At 39.6% G+C, this 19,154-nt stretch overlaps 1 protein-coding gene across 1 annotated transcript in view; it reads right to left on the minus strand.

The window, feature by feature from the left end:
- Positions 1–6,792: 6,792 nt before the first annotated feature.
- The window catches only part of CRYBG1 (crystallin beta-gamma domain containing 1), a 39,473-nt gene continuing 27,111 nt past the window's right edge, over positions 6,793–19,154 (minus strand). Inside the window, exons 17-21 of the mRNA XM_041414889.1 lie at positions 16,126–16,265; positions 13,795–13,918; positions 12,479–12,637; positions 9,491–9,653; positions 6,793–6,881 (exon numbers count right to left, since the gene is read on the minus strand). Of these exons, the coding sequence (XP_041270823.1) occupies positions 6,793–6,881; positions 9,491–9,653; positions 12,479–12,637; positions 13,795–13,918; positions 16,126–16,265 (675 nt within the window). The remainder of the gene's footprint in view (positions 6,882–9,490; positions 9,654–12,478; positions 12,638–13,794; positions 13,919–16,125; positions 16,266–19,154) is intronic.

Here is a 19,154-nt window from a genome sequence, read left to right on the forward strand (position 1 = left end):
AGAAAGAATGAAGACAGGAGTGAGATTAGGATCCAAGGAGCATGGAGCAGAGAAGATGCTCAGCTAAAGCAGGAGCGTCCCAAGAGGGCATCTTTTTTCCCCACAGGATGACAATAAAGTAACAAATGTGTAACGAGTTGTTTAGTTCCGGGACAAGCACTGCTCTTTTTAGTGATTTCTCTTCACAATTCTTGTTGACATTGATGAGAAACTCCCTAAAGACCAAAGGAGACCATAAAGCTCTGCATTTGTGCTCATGGACTGCATTTAGGCCCGGTGGTAATTTCTGGAGGAAGATGGCCTTTGTCTTTTAACTCAGCTAGTCAAATCAGCAGGCAGGTCTTTTCCATTACGGCAAGCCCTCGGGAGGACTTGGATGTCTGGTTTTGTTCTGTGCCTGTTCCTTTCCTGGAGGGTGGCGTATGGGAGCCTGAGCAGCCTCACCCAGGCATAGGAAGCGGGGAGGAGGCACTCTCCCAAGCAAGGCTGCCCAGCAGCTCGGACACGGCCATCCTTTGCAGACCTGGAAGAGAGCCAGTGCACTGTCACTGTCCTTTGAGAGACCGCCCTTGTGTCCTCCTGCGCTCTGAACTAGGCTTGCGCTCCGTCCGTCGCTCTCCTGAGACGTTCAAGGCTCTCGCTCTCCCTCCAGTGGCAGGAAAAAGCTCCACACCTACTGGAGTCACTTGTTGCTACCATGAGGGTCGAAGCCGTCTCCATTGCTTTCATGTTTTCTCACTTGTCCTCTCCTGATAACCTAAAACTGTGTCCTTGTTACAGCAGAAAGTGGGACCTCCAAGGGTGAGCGTGAATTTGCCACGAGCAGGAGTGTGTTCCTGCTGACCAGCCAACTCCTGCCAGTGCTGTTCACTGCCTACTGCACTCGGAGCTGGAGTGGCTGGGACACCCCTCTGTGATGTGTGTAGGATAGCCTTAATCAGAATCAGCAGTTACTCTTTTTATTTTTCCAAACACATGAGTTCATTGCAAGAGACCTGAAATGCATTTCTATGCATGTCCTGCATTGGAGAGAATGAAGAGGGAGAAAATACCTTTCAGGCCCAATCTGTTTTCAGATAAACATTTCAGTGTGGGTATGTGTAATCCTTTCTCTCCCAGACTTTAGTTTAATCCCTTTTCCCTGAACAAATAGGTGTCCTCTGGCAAGGAACTGATGCGTGGCTGTAAATAGGCAATGTTTTTATTATCCAGTTAATCTCCATTTATTATCACACATTCAACAAACAGCAGACGCTCCCCTACTTGTTTGTCTGTTCACAGGAAGAAATTTTATCTTAGTCAGTGGATTATGGTAAAGGCTGAGTGAATCACTGTGCTGCAACATGGTCAGCCCTTTCAGGGTTAGTCAAACAATGGGACTGTCCAGCCAGCCAGATAAAATGTTTAATGCTCTAGATTGCCAGGATCATCAGTTTGGTATTCATGTCTCTCTATAGCACTGCCTAAAGCCAGCATTTAAATGAAGCTAGAGGTTGCATCAATGTAGCAGATGGGCATTGAGCATGTGGTGGCTGCAATACACACGGTGTTTTGAACTGTGAGGCTGAATTCGGGGCTCTACTGAATCACTGTGTCACCACTTTTCAAATGCAATGTTTTAAACTCTACCCAGCAGGCTGAGGAGGTAACATATCTCACTCTGACAGAGTTATAAGTTGTAACCTAGAGTAAGGGACTGTGGATTAGCAGAACAGTAAAGTGTCTTGTTCATGTTTTCTCAATTGCTGCACGTCTGAAATTAACTTCTGCCTTTCCCTAGAATCCCTTGCACATCACATCTCATGTGCTGCTGCTCTGCTTTCTTCCCTGAATACTTTTCCTCTCTCCTAGCCTATTGCCTTGTCAGGGTCATCTGTGTCCATGCATCAGCAGGCTGGGTTTCTGTTTCCCTTTTTTCCCTCTTAATTGAAGCACAGCTTTGTACACAACTGCCACTAACAATAAGTACTGTACAAGTGCTTGGCTCAACAAAGTTCCTGAATTGTGTTTTCCCAAGCATCTGCTATGAAAGCAAGGGTTAGTCTTCCTCTAAACAGTCCGTACTGATCAGCAGCACGCTCCTCCTGCTGATGGTCACAGCAGCTGCAGCTGCACTCAGATGCTCAGTTTACCCCAAACCATTGTCTAATTCAGTGTTTTTGCTGCCTTGAGTCCATGTCTCTGATTTTGCTGATGGCCAAGACAACATTTCCATTCTGTGCTGAATGCTGACCAGATATGAGTTTGTCTTGAACATGATCATTTATACCCAACATTTCTTCCACAGTTGGGCTACCTTTGTGGCTCCTCTGCTGTGTGTTGCTACTCACTTTGCTAGGGGCTGGTTTACAGACACTGTCCAGGCAGACAAGAGAAAAAAATTACTAAGCCTTGTACCTTGCTACATGGCAACTTTGAGGCACTTGGTGATTTGGTGACGTTATGTTTTTGCACATTGCTCTCAAAGTGATTTGTCTGCAAATTCTAATGCATTCTTTGGAGGAGGTTCATTCATTCCTGATTTTCTGCCATGTAAAGTTTCGCACTATGGCTAAGCTTGCTATGACAAAATAAAAAGGAAAATCTAGTGATTGATGTGGTGCAAGTTAGAGTACTGATGTCTTGGATTCCTGTTATCATACAAGCAAAGCCAGTAGTTATTTAAGTGCAAGGAGTGGACATCAAAGTAAGGCACAGTGTATAAATTAAGAGGAAATTAGGAGACCTAAGAAAAGGACCTCCCTGAGCACAGACAGCTATCAGAGAGCATTTGTTGTGCTGTTGGGGAGGGTGCTGGGTGGTTGGCTCTGTTGCTAGGAAAGATTAAATTACCAGTTCTGGCTTATTCAACAAGAGAGGCTGCATGCTCACAGCTATAAAGAAAATGCAGTAGATACTTTTTCCCCTGACACAAGTGAAAAGGATCTTCTTCTAGCACTGTAAATAATGTGTTTGGATCTTTGGATCTTCATCACTGCAAGTGCTAGCTGCAGACTCGTGAACTGGTGATTTTTTTCCTCTGATAAAAGGATTAGGATCAGTGTAAAGACATGCACTGGGCTGGTGTTACAGGATCCAAGGTAAAGGACCAACCTCAGGGTAGGCAGATCTTTGGTAGGAGGTGTGAAAGGTACTTCTGTAGACAAATTTTTTTTGGCATTTGGAATGCTGACTCAGAACGTGACAGTAGAAAATCACCTCTTCCTTTGGACCAGCAGTGACAAATATTTTTCAGAAGAGCTGGAATTTCTTCTGTTGGTACACTGTGGCATCTAAAGAAAATGCTTATAGGGGTTTCAGGCTCCTTAGTTAATAATGGGGAGAGTGAATAAGTAGTTTCACTGTTGTTAGAAATGAGTCTAAAACAATCCAGAAGGCCACTCTACAAAATTAATGTCAAAATAGCAGTTGATGCAAGCTGGGCTTCATAATGATTTATGCCTCCTGGAATACACAGTGGCTGAATTTTCAAGTGTAGTTACTGATTCAGCAGCAAACATTGGTGGACATTTTTTTGTACTTCATTTGTGGTGTTTTGAGGGTACTGACCCATGTACTGATGCAGACAGGCTTCCGATTTATCGGTATCTTTAAAATATCTGACACTGTGAGAATTCTTGAGTATAACAAGAAAACAAGTTGAGAAATATAAGACAAAAAAAATGTTTTTTTCTGTAAGTGTATCATTGTGGACAATAAAAAGTTAAACCACAGTGTAGTTTTTGAAAGAATATAGAAGTTAGAGCCTTATGTGGTGGCATTAGTGGGAGAGGACCCAGGTTAGGGCTCCAAAGTAGAGGTGTTTCAAAACACAGACAAAGAGCAGCAGAAAACCTTCTTCTGGATGCAGAGGTATCCCTGAAAAATCTTAAAAGCTAGTGGCTACATGGCAAGTTCTGTCCTAAATACCATAAAGAAACCTCCCCCACTTCTTCATACAGTTTTGAAGTGTGAGGGTGATACATTACTTAATACTTTATTCCTAATATAGTGACATTTTTTCTTTATTAGATTCAACCAGTTATTGATGAAGTCTTCCCATTTTCTGAAGTTCCAGAGGCCTTTCTGAAGTTGGAAGGAGGACATGCACGTGGAAAAACAGTGATCAATGTAATTAGTAGACAATAAAGTATCTCTAATCATTATTCTGCCTGCAGTCAGTCCTTGAACATTAATTGGTATGTAGTGAGTGTTTCTTTTTTAAAAGCTCATACGGGATGCATAACTTGTAACTCTTGTTTTAGAAAAGCCTCTGATTCCTTCATATGCCGCCTGTTAAAAAGCAGACAAGACATACTAATGTCTCTTAAGCATTTCTACCTTAAAACCATGTTAAAAATGTAGTTGTGGCCTTTGCAGAACACCCCTCACTCTTAGGATACGAGGAACAGTCTGCAGCATTTTCCTTTTGTGTATCTTGGAGCTTTCATTTTTCAGGTGTGAGTTCTGAAATGGTGAGGCACTCTCTTATCTACTTGTCTACATGAAACCTGTGCTGTTTTAACTTGGTTTTCCTACTTCTGTTGACCTTCACTAATGCAGATTAGTTGTCAGGCTATTTCATTCTTAGAACTAAATGGTCACATTACTGTCTCAAGACTGATACTTTGATCTTGTTAGGGCAACTCTCTCATGACATAGCCAATCTAAATAGAAGCATGGAACAAAATCAATCTGTAACTCAACTCCTGGCCCAGATTCAGCTGACTGCAGTGTATGTGCAGGTAGGTGGGCACAATTTTGTGTCCCTGTTCCTGCTCTGTCTCATCAGTGCTGGTGAAGCGCTGGAGGGGGTGTTTGTGTCTGGTGGGCTGTTTCTCAGCTTGCCATTTTGCCAGACATGGGCTATGGAGTAACTTCCCCTGCAATTATGCAGGTGGATTGAAGGAAAGTGGCAACTTGTTAAGTGAAAGCTGTGCATTTACTGCAGTGCAGCTGTGGTGATGCACAAACCATGTCATGCAGTGCTTCCACCAGGGGACAGAAGTTTGCAGCTGGGTGAATACTGGCCCAAATGTTTACACAAATATGTGTACAAACATGTGCAGAAGATTCTTCTTGCATAGAAGAATCACCCATTCCTCAGAACCTGCACTATTCCACTGTGTTCACTCCTCCGGGGCTGGCTGTTGGAGAGGAATTATGGACAGAGATGGGCACAAGATGAAAGCAAAACTAATCATAAAATGTCCCTTTTCTACCTTTAAAAAGAATTTCAATAAAAACGTTACCTAACTTATATTTATTTGTAAAATGCTATATTTTATATAGCAAGAGCACATCAATATGACAAAGTACCACTGTTTGGAACCAGTAACATCATATTTTCTATTAAGGACTAAAAGCAGCACATTTCAGAGCAACAAAACTTCGGTGCATCTTTACAAAAGGAAGAAAATTAGTAAGGCACTTCCTCTAGGGTGCTAATAGCAAAAGCACCAGTATCCTTTGAGGCAATACAATAGTAATGAAAATGTTAATTTTAAACAGATTTACTACGCAATACAAAGGCCTGGATTCTCCTCGGAGCAGCTTGTAATAACACTGGTCTAAGCCAGAACAAAACACAGCAGCATAGTACCAGAGTTTGTATTTTACCTTTTTGCCAATATTATTAAGAAAAACTAACATGGCCAGGTTCAAAGCAGAGCAACAGAAGGACCTCCTGCACTCATCCGAACATCCTGCATGTCACAAGCTCTTTACTAAACCAGTAACACTTACTTGGAATGGGCACAGCCCTTGTGGCTGGGCATGTATCCAGGCTTGGCTGTGCCCCTTCCTAGAGGAGTCTGACGCTTCTGTCCAACGGGGAGCCAGGAGCCCACCACTAACATTGCTTTTCAACATCTCCAGAAATATTGGGGAGCTGGGCATTCTCCATGGTAAGCCCAACAGACAGTGGCTGGAAAACTCAGTAACCACAGTGCTGACAGGCTTTTGCAGTCATCTTTAGTAATTCTTTCCCTAAGAATTCTTGTTTCCTGTATGATTTCGGAGTTCAGTAAGACTCTGCTTACTGAAACGGTTTTAGAAGGTACAAATACGGCTTTGGAAAGAAGAAAAATACCCACAACTCAAGAAGTTAGGCAGCCTAGAAAATGGGCAAATTCTTCACATTCTAATGCATCCTTTTGCCAGACCTCTCTTTTTCTAACAAAATATCTGCTACTTTACATCCTCTATACATGAAAAAAATCTAGATTTTTTTCTTAATTTAGGACTTAATATATTAGCATACTAACTATACTTGAAGCCACATGTTAAAATGTCTTTGGATGAGCTGTACTAGCAGTCTTTAAATTTTCAGTAAACACAAGTTTGTTCCAGTGAACCAAATATATTAATTTCCCGTAGTGAATATTTCTCTATACTACAGCCATAGGTCCAAGTTGCTATACCCACATACACACTGCACTCCTGTCCTTTATAAAAGAAGTTGCATTTACTGACTATTCTGGGTTAACTACTCGCTGACATGATTGTAACTCCACGGGGTCTCTTTCAGTTGTTCCCTTCTAGCCTGAGGCATACTGCCAAATCTCTATCCAACACTGAATTGTAAGGATTTAAAAACAAAAAAAAAAAAAGGAAGATTTTGACATACTCAAGTTTTTATAGGGAAAATAATCTTGGATAGGGAGGTGAAATAATTCTGTTGCTTGTTCTTTTTAAAATTGTGAAGAAAAGACAAAACTCTCTTCGTTGATCCTGTATCCTTCAGAGATGGCAGTGCCAATTGCAGTGTCCAGAATAGTGGCCAATTCAAATGTCGTCTTTGCTTCACTGGGTTTACACAACCAGTGGTTCCCAACATTGTGTTAACTTTTCTTCACTGACTGTGTTGACAACAACATGGTCGCAGTCATACTGTGTGCCTCCTGTAAGAGAAATGTCAAAGTAGGGAGGTTAAATTTGTCTCTTTGAAATAAGAGAAAAATACTCTAGGTTTCAGAAAAGCTCTAGTAAGTGCTGGTGTAGACAATTTCTCTTTGACCCATAGCTCTGAGAAGACAAACGTATTTTCATCACTGCCTGCTTTTGGAATTTATTTTTGAAACAGTTTTTGAATGAAACAAGATCAGTCTGCCTTATTCTCTCCACCCCTTTAGCAATTCAGTTTCTCAGCTGTTTCAGCCTGGATGGAAAAGGAAAGAAACACTGCAGTACAGTCAGGTGCAGCTCCTTGAAGACTGTCACTTCCCTAAAGTCATGCCTGACTATTCAGTTTTCCTGCAACAATTGTCAATTGTCACTTGGCTCTAAAAACAGAGTGAAGATGTTTAGATGATGAAGTAAGTCCTTCTGCTACCAGACAATACACACGTGACCAAGTCAGAGACAAGGTCTGGCACTCGTTTACTCCTTGCCATTATAATCCTTTATTTTGACCAGATGAATCACAATTCATCATGCACAATGTATCACCCAATGTTCGGCTGTTTCCAGTAGCAGCTGAACGTATCTGAATGCAAAACTGGCAGCTGAACATATCTGAATGCAAAATAGAAACATTTCTTAGAAGAGCTTAATCTCCTTACGTGGTACAATGCCAAGTATGTTCTCATAGAAGAGCACCATTAATATTCTAACTTAGGAAACTGGAAAGCAATGACACATTTGACTGAAGCTGAAAGTCAGAATTGATGTTTTTTTCCCTCAGATCTAGTATGTACTGCAGAAATGTAGGACACGTGCATTTCCTGCAGTACAACACACCTGCAGAGCAGGTGGTATTCCCACTGGAAGTAGCCATCTGTGCAAACCATTTATACAAAGCACCAGGACACTTCCATGGACACTGTCTTTTTGTTCTGCACCCCCATTGCCTCACCTGACTGAGCAAAAGACAAGCCTGGCAGCTGAAAGCTTATGATGAATGTAAGATACTGACCTTTACAGCTAATATTATTTTTTGTAGCTCAGTTATCACTGTGAGTGCAAAAAAAATTTTAAGTGGTGTCTGATAGAATGTAAACGTGTTAAGATGGGGTAAGCTGGGATGGTTTTGTTAGTGGATAGAGAGACTATTTACTTTGATAGCATGGTGCTCTGGACAAGGCTTTGTGCTATAGCAGTTTATCCACAAGGTGGCATTGGCAACTGCACAGTTACACAACTGCATTCATTTGCTGAGGAATTCTTTAACGCACAGTTTGTGGTCCAGAATGGATCGGCAGAGTAGGCAGAAACAGGCAATGTTCTTACTAGGCTTTCTCAAAAAAAAAAAGCTAAACTACATTTACATTTACTGAAAGCTAAATGTATCTACTGTTTTGTATTTACTGTACAGATGTACTTTGTTTTAAAGCTAAGAGTGCATCTGTACTCCCACCACCAGGCCTATCCATTGTAAAGTTCTTCAATTATAAATGCAGAATACATAATTGCTTTTAACATGATTAACTGAAGAAAAGGCAATGCTATAGTATTTCTACTTGTTTGGAACAGGCTCCCCAGGAAAGTGGTCACAGCACCAAGCCTGATAGAGTTGAAGAAGCTTTTGGACAATGCTCTTGGGCACATGGTGTGACTCTTGGGGTGTCCCATACAGGGCCAGGAGTTGGCTTTGATGATCCTTATAGGTCCCTTCCAGCTCAGGATATTCTGTGATTCCAGTGTTCAGTCCTGTTTAGTTCTAAAGTGCTGACTGTTGACTGTGTTATTTTTCTGGTTGGTTTGGGTTTTTTGGGAGATAGTGGTGGTTGTAATTGACATCATTAATGTCACAGTATCAATTTATAATCAATCTTAAAACAGTTAAAAAAATAATAGAACAGATCCAGAAAATGTTTACTCCCTTCACCCAAAAAAGCAGTTATATAAGACGATCTGATTATGCTAATTGTGCTAATCATTCAGATTGCCACTTTTTTACACTTTCTGTGAAGCTTGGAAAACAAAGTTCAGAAATAGTATCTACACAAATCAAATTACTATGACAAAAGTGACTCCAAAATACACATCAATTGCTCACGGACCCCAGGCTGCTATGGCAGAATCTCACGCTTGCCATATAGGCATACCATTAATAAAAAAAAGAACCTCATCTTTTTGCATCTAATCATATCAGTGCACAAGTCTGCCTTTGCTTTCCTAACATCCTTTGGCTATTGCATCAACAACTACTATTTAAGAAAATTTGCACTTACAGAAATTAAAGTTAATGAAAAGTTAGGTTGTTCTTACTTCACCATTTTAAATAATCATATTCACATTGCCCAGAAATTAACTGAGGCTATCTACAGCGACTGGACACTGAGAATACAAGATAAGCAAGTACTGTGGGTTACTAAATTGTATGTAGGAGAAATGAAATGAAGTCTTAGGGCCTGTATAATTCAGGAGGTCAAACTAGCTGATCGGGTCTTTTTTGCTTCTAGATTAAAGCAACTAAAGCTCCTTCCTAATTTATAGGCACATTTAGTGTGTATCCCACTGCAAATACCATGTAATTAAGACCCAATGTAATGAGATAACATTTGCTTACCTTTGATATCTAAAACCAGCTTGGGTTTCATCTTGCTATAAATTCTGCCATCGGGACTAATATGCCAATATTGTTTGTCTTCATTCCGCTCAAATGACAGACCGAGTTTAGAGCCAGGAGTTATAAGATTTCCAACAATTGTCAAGCAGCAATCCTCTGCCATCTGTGTCATTAGAAAGGCAACAGCAATTACTCAGAATGGCTTTACTTCTACTGTTCACTGGTTTTTTTTATCAAATCAGAGGGAATGACTTTCCCTCCAGGAATCTATTTTTGCCCAAAACTCAAGACTCATCTTTCTTTTTTTCCTGTTTGTGCTGACACTCTCCACTACATGGGAACATTAAAATAACTATGGTGTATCAGATCAAAAGGAACAATTTGCACCTGTCTATAGCAGTGGCCAGTAACTGAAAATTACATTGGTACCATGGAAGATTACATTGACAGTACTCTTGTATGAAGTATGTTCGTGGTTATCTCTTCCAGGCTCGGCCAGCCCAGAGACTTTTCCATGCATCCCAAAATCTTTAATGCTCATTTTCTGTCCCATGTGTGAATTTTTAGTCACTACCCACCAAGATCAGAGTAACCCTTTAATGTGAACACCCTTGTGTATTGTAATGTAACCCTTCCATACTGTGGCAAGCAGTTCTAAATCCTAACTACCATTAAACATAATTACATAATAAACATAATCCTAACTACCAAATTAAACATAATTTGATATGCAACTAGTTTTATTTGATGCTCTCCTCATTCCTTGATTATTTTAAAGCATAATGTTTGCAGAGACTTTAAGCACATCATCACTCAGAGTGTACCCTTTGTAGGCTAAAATGTCCTCGCTATTTTGTCTCTTCCTTGCATAGAAGCTCTCCATTTCTTCTGAACATATTTTTTTTTCCCAAATATTTCTAGTTTTGCATATAACCTTTTCATAAAGAGGACATAACTGCACAGTATCAAGTGTACGAATTTCACAGGGTATCACAGTAATATTTGCTTATTTCTTCTACACTCTTTTCCTAGTCACTTGTATAACTTGATTTCAAACATCTGCAAATGTCTTCTTGGTTAAAAAAAGAGCTGGCGAAAATCAAGCTTATTTCAAAAGAGTGTTAAGGCTGTATTACTAAGTAACAGTCAATTTTTCTAGATAAACAGTGATTTTCAGTAGATCATCATAAACTGCGCCTTTTAACTACTGAATGCACTTCTGTGGCAGATTGAACACTCATCTGTCATTGTTGAAATGGCCCTAAATTATTTTACAAGTACTTTTAAAAGCACTTTGTCTTGAGAAAGTCATACTTCTGACTATCATAACCTAGAATTAAAGAAAGTTGATTTGGTTGTGAAATTCTCACTTGTATCTGAAGCGTTCTCTAGTGAGACAAGGAAAACTCTGAGGTTAGACATTAGGTCCACTAGACTAGAAATTCACCCGTCTCCATGAAACTCATGAAGAGTAAGGAGACCTGCACTCATATCTATTTCTCAAAAAAGAGCAGAATGACTTTCATATCTTGCTTACTGGTTATCCCACATACTTAAAACAGCCCTTCCTTGAAAACCCCAGGCACAGCTCAAGGTCACATCTCATGACTCAGTCACTGAGATGACCCCAGCTTACAGGAAGGTGCAGGTTCTTCCAGTGACCTATGTCTGCCTCCGTGCAGGTAGCTACCCACCCAGGAGCTCAGTTTTCTTTGTAATATGTGGTAAAACCCAATTTCTGGTTTGTGCAAAATGGATTTACTACCATTCACCAGAAAGATGACAGAACTCTGTAAGAGTTCAGTCACTTAAGATCAATGTTGCCAGCTTGCACTCTGCACTAAGCTACCTGATTGCTATACAGCATAAGCTGTGTATTTTCTGTGCACAGAAAAATTGCTTTATGAGATACAGAAAAATGGCAAAACCCAGGAGCATTTATCCAAAGCCATATAATACCACACTGTCTCAATATGAAAACTTGTTGACATGTTTGAGAAGCACCATCAAAAGAGAAGTCTTTTGTATGCCATATTAAAGCTTTTAGCTTACTTTGCATCATTTTGCTGTCTGCATAAATCCCTTTTACAACTGCATGTGTCCTGTAAACATGTCCGAACAATGCCTTAGCTTATTAACAGTAAGATTCTTCCCTCCAGCATAGATGACATAGTTATAAATGGCTTCTTTGAAGTTATACAATCCTATAGAAAAAGTTCACATGATTCTTTGCAGTCAAGCTGTTTAACAGTATTAAAGCAACTTAATTTTCTTTTGGCTGGCATCCCTACCAAAGACTGTTCATGCTTAAACATTATATGAACTGTGCATACCTCTGCTCACCTCAATGACAATTTGCACATGATTAGTTTTATGGACTGTGAGAAAAGTATGGCTTCATTTGGAAACTTGTACAGAAGAAAGGAGAAATGATGGATTTGACAAATACAAGGATAACCAGAAAACAAACAAAAAAAACCCTAAACAAAAGGAAAAAAAACCCCACCCCTAAATGGCTCAAAAGAGTGGGATTTATCTTTAAGCTTGCCTAAATGCACAAGAGGATATTGTCCTAGGGTGACTTTATGATGTTTATATTTTTAACTGTCTGTTTCCTCCCAAATTTGCTCTAAACTGGTACAAATACCAACCTACATTACACTAACTGTCCTACTGCAAGGTATGCATCCTTCAAAATATTATCAGGAAGGGTCTCCCCTGCTTTGATACTTTTGCAATACTTTCTCTCAAAATTTCCATTATATCAAAAAAGTATCATACAACTAGTTTATATCACTTGAAAAAGCCAGAGTTGACTAAAGCAAATCAAAACAAAACCCACAAAAACCAACTCCCTACAGAAGGATTACATTATAGTTGAAACAGATTAAGCCCATAAAATGAATGAAGATGCTGCAGTAGGAATTAAATTCATAAAGCCCTACTACTGGAGAGGAAGAGAAAATGCACATTGAACTCAAACCTTACCCGACACCTTATGAATCCATCCTGATAAACCCAGATTTGATCATCTGAGTCTGTATCTTCTGCAACCTGTATTCTGAGAAGATTCAGATTATCTAGGTTGCCATCAGCTGACATGAATTTTCCTGTTTCCTTGTTTCGAAGCCTGAAGTACACACGTTTCTGCACAAAACAAAAGAACTCTTTAACCACAATCTCAGCAGTGAACACATCCTGCTCTCAGTTAACTTCAGAGCAGTTACTGTCAGTGCTGAACCCCAAACCTCCCTCTTTCTTTCTGAAAGCTTAACTTCTTAATTTGAGAATGTAATTCAGAAGCCCATAAACATTGGGACAAGACAAGCTTGAGAACTCACCACTCAGCATGGAGGGCTTTAGGCTTTCCTATGCACTGAAATCAGCACACAGTGGAAAACTAAAATTTTTTAATGCAGAGCATAATAACTTCTCTCTGCTAATTCCATTCCATATATGCTCTTGGGTTTCATTAAGGGTGCACTTGTGTGGCCTCTTACACATGAACACTTCTGTTCAGACAAGCTCTCAGCAGGGCAGTGAAAATGCATTATTCCTAATTCTGCCTAAGGCTATACAAAGACAAAGCCATGACAGCAAACAAATGAAGCTGGTTACAGGTACAAGTAACCTATGAATTAGAAAAAGTTGTTTCTCCTATGAAATATGGCCCAGCAAGAACTCAAATGTTAAAGCTCGCAGGACTGCCACACCTTTGCTCAAGATCATATGGAACAAATATTATACATATTTATAGAACAAAAACATTTATAGAACAAAATTAAGAGTGCATGACAAGAATAAATTTTGCATTAGATTTGCAAATTATTCTGCCAAGTAATAAGCAGAGAGGGACTTTTCCTCTTAAACCAACACAAAATCACTATTCACTGAAGTATCTTTTTTTTAACCAATTTTCTTGTTGTTCCATAAATAATGCAGATAGTATAGACAGTATGCCAGCAACCAGTCTGGGTTCTAGTTATGAAACAACTTTAAATCATTTATATACAGCAGTTATAGCCATAATTTAGTAATCCTTAATTAATCCTTATATGCTGTCTTCTGTACGTCGGTTTAAAGGATGCTTAATTAACAGTTTAAGCCATGTAACTGCAAAGCCATGTAGCATATTCAAACAGCTTTTATTATACACAAAACTCTGGATTTCTTTACACAATTGCCCATGCTGAAGTTTGTCACGTGCCTGTGACAAGGCTGTAATGCTGCTTACAGCTGCATAATATCTCCCCATGACAAGATATAAATTAGTACTTGATGAGCTCATGTCAAAGCCCACTCACCTGCAGTAAAGGTCTCAGAGAACCTATCTGACAAAAGCCACTGGCTTTATACCAGTCTGGAATTTCATTTGGTGTTAACAACATCTGACGTCCCCTGTAATTACTGTGTTCATAAATTATCCATCTGTGAGGAGAAAAAATAAGACGATATTTTAACTGTCAAATTCTGCTTTGGAATCAATAAATGAGTTTAATAGAAATCTGTCCCACAACATAGCAGTGTTTAGCTTTGGAAAGCCAATTAGCTTCTTTGTAACAGGCCTTAAAAATAATAAAATAACATCCTGATTTAGGTCAGCCACACTGAGATGGGTACACAGGAGTTCTAATTTTAGAGTCCTATTATTTAAAAATTACAAGCTGAATGAAGCAAAGCATTTTCTTGGGAGAACCCAGCTTTTAAATACCATTTGTTTTCAGGAGGCACTGTGACTCCTCAAGGAGCATAGATCTATATGTATTAAATGCTACATTGCTGCAGGTGCAGCACCGGCTGGTTTGTGTATCTGAATTTGGACAGGCCTGGTTCATGTGAGAAAGAACTCTATGGATACAGACTGGAACAAGCAAACACTGGAAACTGCAACAGAGTGAAGTTCTCTTGGGTATTTTGATAGAGGTTTTATTTCATAACATCTCTCTTCTTTCCAAATACCTGCAAGGGGGGTGGGGAAGAGACAGAGCAAGAATGCACATCGAAAAAATTTGTTTAGCATTCCCTAACACGCATCCAGCTACACTTAAAATCACACATTGAGTGTCATCTGTCAGAACCCAACTTCTGATTCTCTATTATTGGCACAGCCAGTGAATTATGTCTGGGCTTCAAAACAGGCTGCCATACAGTGCAATTTCTAGAGTCCTCTCACAGTGATATGCTGGGACTGTCCAGTAGCCATGGGGGTTTGAGTACATGAACACTCAATATGCTCCCTCCTCTGACTGATTTGTCACCAGACTTCTCCATCCAGAAGTAAACTCACTTTAATTTTGGTGCTTTTTCACTGCCTAATACACATCTATCTCCAGGAATTATAAATGGAGGTCTCTTAGCAAAGGAAGTGAAGATGAAATAGTCTTCCATAACGGAGGCAGCAGGGGCAAGGAAGCTGTAAACCCTGTATTTTGATACATTTCAGCAGCTGACACTGCTACAATGAAATTCAAATTTTCATATCATATTCTATGTTTCTGGTGATCCACCAAAAAAAAAAAAAACCCACCCATATATTCATTGGACAGGAAACAGACACAATTCACCATTCCATTACCTGGAATCATGATATTGGCAAAGAAGTAACTTGATGTTTGACTTCATGTTATGGAAAGTGAGAATCAACTATTGTGGTTATGGTGAAAGATACTGAAACCTTTGGAAACTTCACAATATAAACATGTACCTTTTCTTACAACCTTTGTTTCAAAGCTCAGTTCAGTGTGCTAAGAAAACCCTTTGACCATCTTATCCAGATGGGGAAAATTATTTGGTCTACAGATTTGGTTATTAGCTATCCACTTGAGGGCAGTCTTCAGCTATCCACCAGCATCTCTTTAGCACACACCTTGGAAATTTGCCTCTTCAAAAGAAGACATTTATGTGCAAAGCAACAGTAACGTGGATCTATCATAAAAACCCCAAACTACAAAAACCACCAAAACTGGGGGCAAGTATCTTAGAGGTAGAAGTTAACAACAGGGAAAAAAACAAAAAGAGAATTTAACAGATCTGCTGGAATCCTAGAATATCTGACAATAGTTTTAAAAATGCTTCCAAACAGCTCTTCAACTTCATCAGAGAGTATTTTTTACATGATCTTCAAGGGTACATTTAGTGAACACAACTGCTTAAAAACACCTACCAAATCTAACTGCTAGATTCTCCTTCCATTCCTGAAGTAAAAGGGACTATTACTACTAACATCAACAGAGGCGAAATCATGGTCTGATTGTACCTCCGTGTCCATAGCAGAAGTTAAAAAGTTAAAGGATGACCATGAAGACTTATTAAAAAAATTTTGAACTTATGACACAGATCACAAACCAAGAGCACAAGAAGTTGGTTTTAAGGATGCTATCCAAGCTGATTTTTATAATATGGCATGAGAGAAGACATGAGAGCTTTATTCAAATTCATTTCAAATCCTAGCAATGGACATCAGTCAGTGATAACATATTGTTGAGACAGGATATGAAAATACTCTGTAAGATGAAATGGCATTAATGCAGTACACACATTATGATATTCTAGTTTTACATTCTGTGGTTCCATTACACCTGTAAAGTTGAGTAAGTACTTCATTCTAAAGAATCAAAAGGTGATTTTAAACTTACATGCCACCAAGGACTTGAACTGAAGCTATTCGAGGATTGTATCCCAGGAACTGAAGATTTAAGATTTCTGTACTGAACTCAATTTTCTTTCCTTGGAAACCCGTCTTTTCAAAAAGAGTTATGCAGGGCTCAGACAGCTCCTGCAAAAGGAAGATAAGTGCTTTTATAGGATGTTGGAATTCCAGATGGTAACTGTGAATATCAGTACTCCACATACCCCTTTTATTTCAGAGGTTTCTTCTTGATGGTTTAAGATCAAAAACCCTGAATGTTTCTGCTCTTCAACTCTCTAATTAAACTTGAAAAGTCATAAAAAACCCTTATACAAAATACACGAGGGATCTGCTTGCATGGAACTTAAAGCTTCCTTATCTTCAGGCACAAAGACCTCTGTGGTTGGTTCTTGCACAATACCTTAAGTATGTTTTAAAATACATTTTAATCAATGCCATATCTCTCTTCCATTGCACTAACCCCCACTCGTGGGAATTTTCATACAAAGAGCTGAACAGACAGTAAGATAATATTGATTTCTACAGCTTCAAATGATGACAGCCTTGTCAGCATTGCTTATCACTTATTGTGTTAATTTTTAACTTTTACAGTAGGTTACGGCAACTTCAATCTCTGACTAGACAAAAGATTCAAGTTTCATACTACTGAGGTAAAAATTCACCACAAGTGAAAACTGTAACATCAGAATCCTCCAAATTGCTGTGGGGAGATGATTCTTCTCCTTCTCTGTCAAAATGCTTCTGGTGTCTGAGGGATTCTGCCCACATGAAGCTCTCTGCAACACTGAATCCAATTTGAATGTCTTCTGGAAAAGGAACTTTGGACTCTTTTCTGTGGGGCAAGGTATCTGTAGTTGACTGAAAATAACCTGTCATAATGAAGGCCTTCCTGTGGAAGCTGGGAGGCAAGTTTTGAAATTCCCCAGGTAAAAGTCAATTAAGCCTGAGAGTCCTGGTGCTACAGTGTACACTCATAGACAGAAATGACACTGCCACTCCCTTTCTCACAAATCTTCCAGCCAACGACTGCATAAATCCAATGCCACAGCCAGAAGAGCTCTTTCCTTCTGGCATGTGTTCAGCACTCTCACACATCAACTGGATCGGGAACGCCTGACATGACGCAAAGTCTCGACAAACTCCCATCCAGCCTCAGGCATGGAAACAGGCCCTCCAAGGCAGAGCTGGCTCCATGCATGCATGGCAGCTCATATATGCATGCTTCCATGTGAATTTCTTAGGCAAGACCTCCCATCTACCCATTTCTAACAGTGCTTACATTCCTCTTTAATCTTCCTTTAGATGTTTAAGGGCTCAGATGATGCTGTTGCATGAGTGTCACCATTACCTGTGCAGCTTATCACAGAGCAGCTGAGCTCTGCTTCCTGATGGCACACATGCTGCTGGGCTGTGGAAAATTCCAGGAGAGGCCTTTTTCCTTCACTGCAAAATCAGAATATGCTCAGCCCCACCATGAAAAGCAACATCAGTTAGACTGTCATGCACCACCAGGGATAAAGAGTCCAACGGGACCAGTCACACTGTGATGACATCCCAGTGCCTCTGAACTCTAAGCCCTTTTACAGACTGGCACCTGCCCTCTGAGACATGCAACTTCTCAGACAACAGCCTTTCAGCCTCATACAATGCTTTAGAAATAATCTTCTTGCAAAGAAAACAGAAACAGAAAAGAAAATCCTCCAATTTTCTGCCACACCTTACACTGGGCATTTTTTTTTGATTCAGCAGCAACACATTAATATAAAACAGTGACAAGTGCAAGGTCAGCCCATGAATTTTCTGTCAGTTCTTCCTGTGTACTGCACTGTACCAAGCTGGTGTTCCTGCAGATCTACATTTAGTTATTCCACAGGGTTTCTCATTACAGATGACTGTTCAAGTACAAACCACATTCACAGCTGTTTTTTATAGTATGCTCAGGAAGAACATGTGTCAAATTCAAGAAGGAAAAATGCTATTTTCTATATGCAGCACAACTATGTAGAACATGCAAACCAAGCACAAGCAGGATATAGTGGAATCTAACCCCCCAAAACCCTTGAGCTTATAAACAGCCCTTAATATAGTTTCGTAAGTTCTCTTATTTAAAAAAGCCCTTTTAGCTTTCACTTACAAGTGTATCAAATATCCCTTTAATTTCCTTTTTTTCATGGTCCCTCAAAAAATGATCCCTTTAAAGGGGTGTTTAAATAGATAAATACAGTAACATGACATTAAAATAGCAAAGGTGCTTCCTGTATAGAAATGTCATGAAAAATCCCGAGGAAAGCTACAGAAATGGCAGATGGTAGGGAGGAATTAAGATTGGCACTGCCAAAATACAGTCCTAAAACATGTCTGACAGGTGAAACCAAGAGCTAAAATAATAAGGCTCAAGCTTTAGGAAAACCATGAAAAATAACCATGTAAGTAGTAAGACAGAAATAATCATTCTTTCTATTCTGGTTTGCTAATAAATCAATGAGCAAAGTAACCCATTCTCCTCTTCTCTGCAGCTAGGGAGCCTCTGAAGAAGGAAGCAGCAGCACATGATTTGCAGACAGATGCAGCTCTGTGCTGCTGTCTGAAATGTGGTAAAATGTAGGGCTAGAACAAGTTTTACAAGTGTAAACAACTTAAAGAAGCCCAGAACTGGCATTTCTGTTTTAACACATCAGTCTCTGTCACAAATAGTAAATAATTTAAAAGTAAGCTGATCCTTCCAACTTGAAATAAGCATCTTAAACCCTAGTGAACTGTGAAATGAAACAAACATTTTAAAGCCAGGAACTATTGATATGTATTTTAATTCATAGTGATCACCCACCAAGCTTGCCTAGAAACAATTCTACTGCTTTTAGTAGAATCTGTCTCCTAGACAGCCAAAGAGTTCAGAAAGCAGTCATACTTGCTGCAGTTGTTTGTTTACATCAAAATTCTCCAGAGCCATGAAAGAGGATGACACATTTCTGCTCTCCTTCATCAACTGCTACACCACTGACAGGTTACCAAAAT

This window comes from Onychostruthus taczanowskii, unplaced genomic scaffold (genome assembly GCF_017590055.1).
Source record: "Onychostruthus taczanowskii isolate IOZ18803 unplaced genomic scaffold, ASM1759005v1 scaffold48, whole genome shotgun sequence".
Taxonomy (NCBI): domain Eukaryota; kingdom Metazoa; phylum Chordata; class Aves; order Passeriformes; family Passeridae; genus Onychostruthus; species Onychostruthus taczanowskii.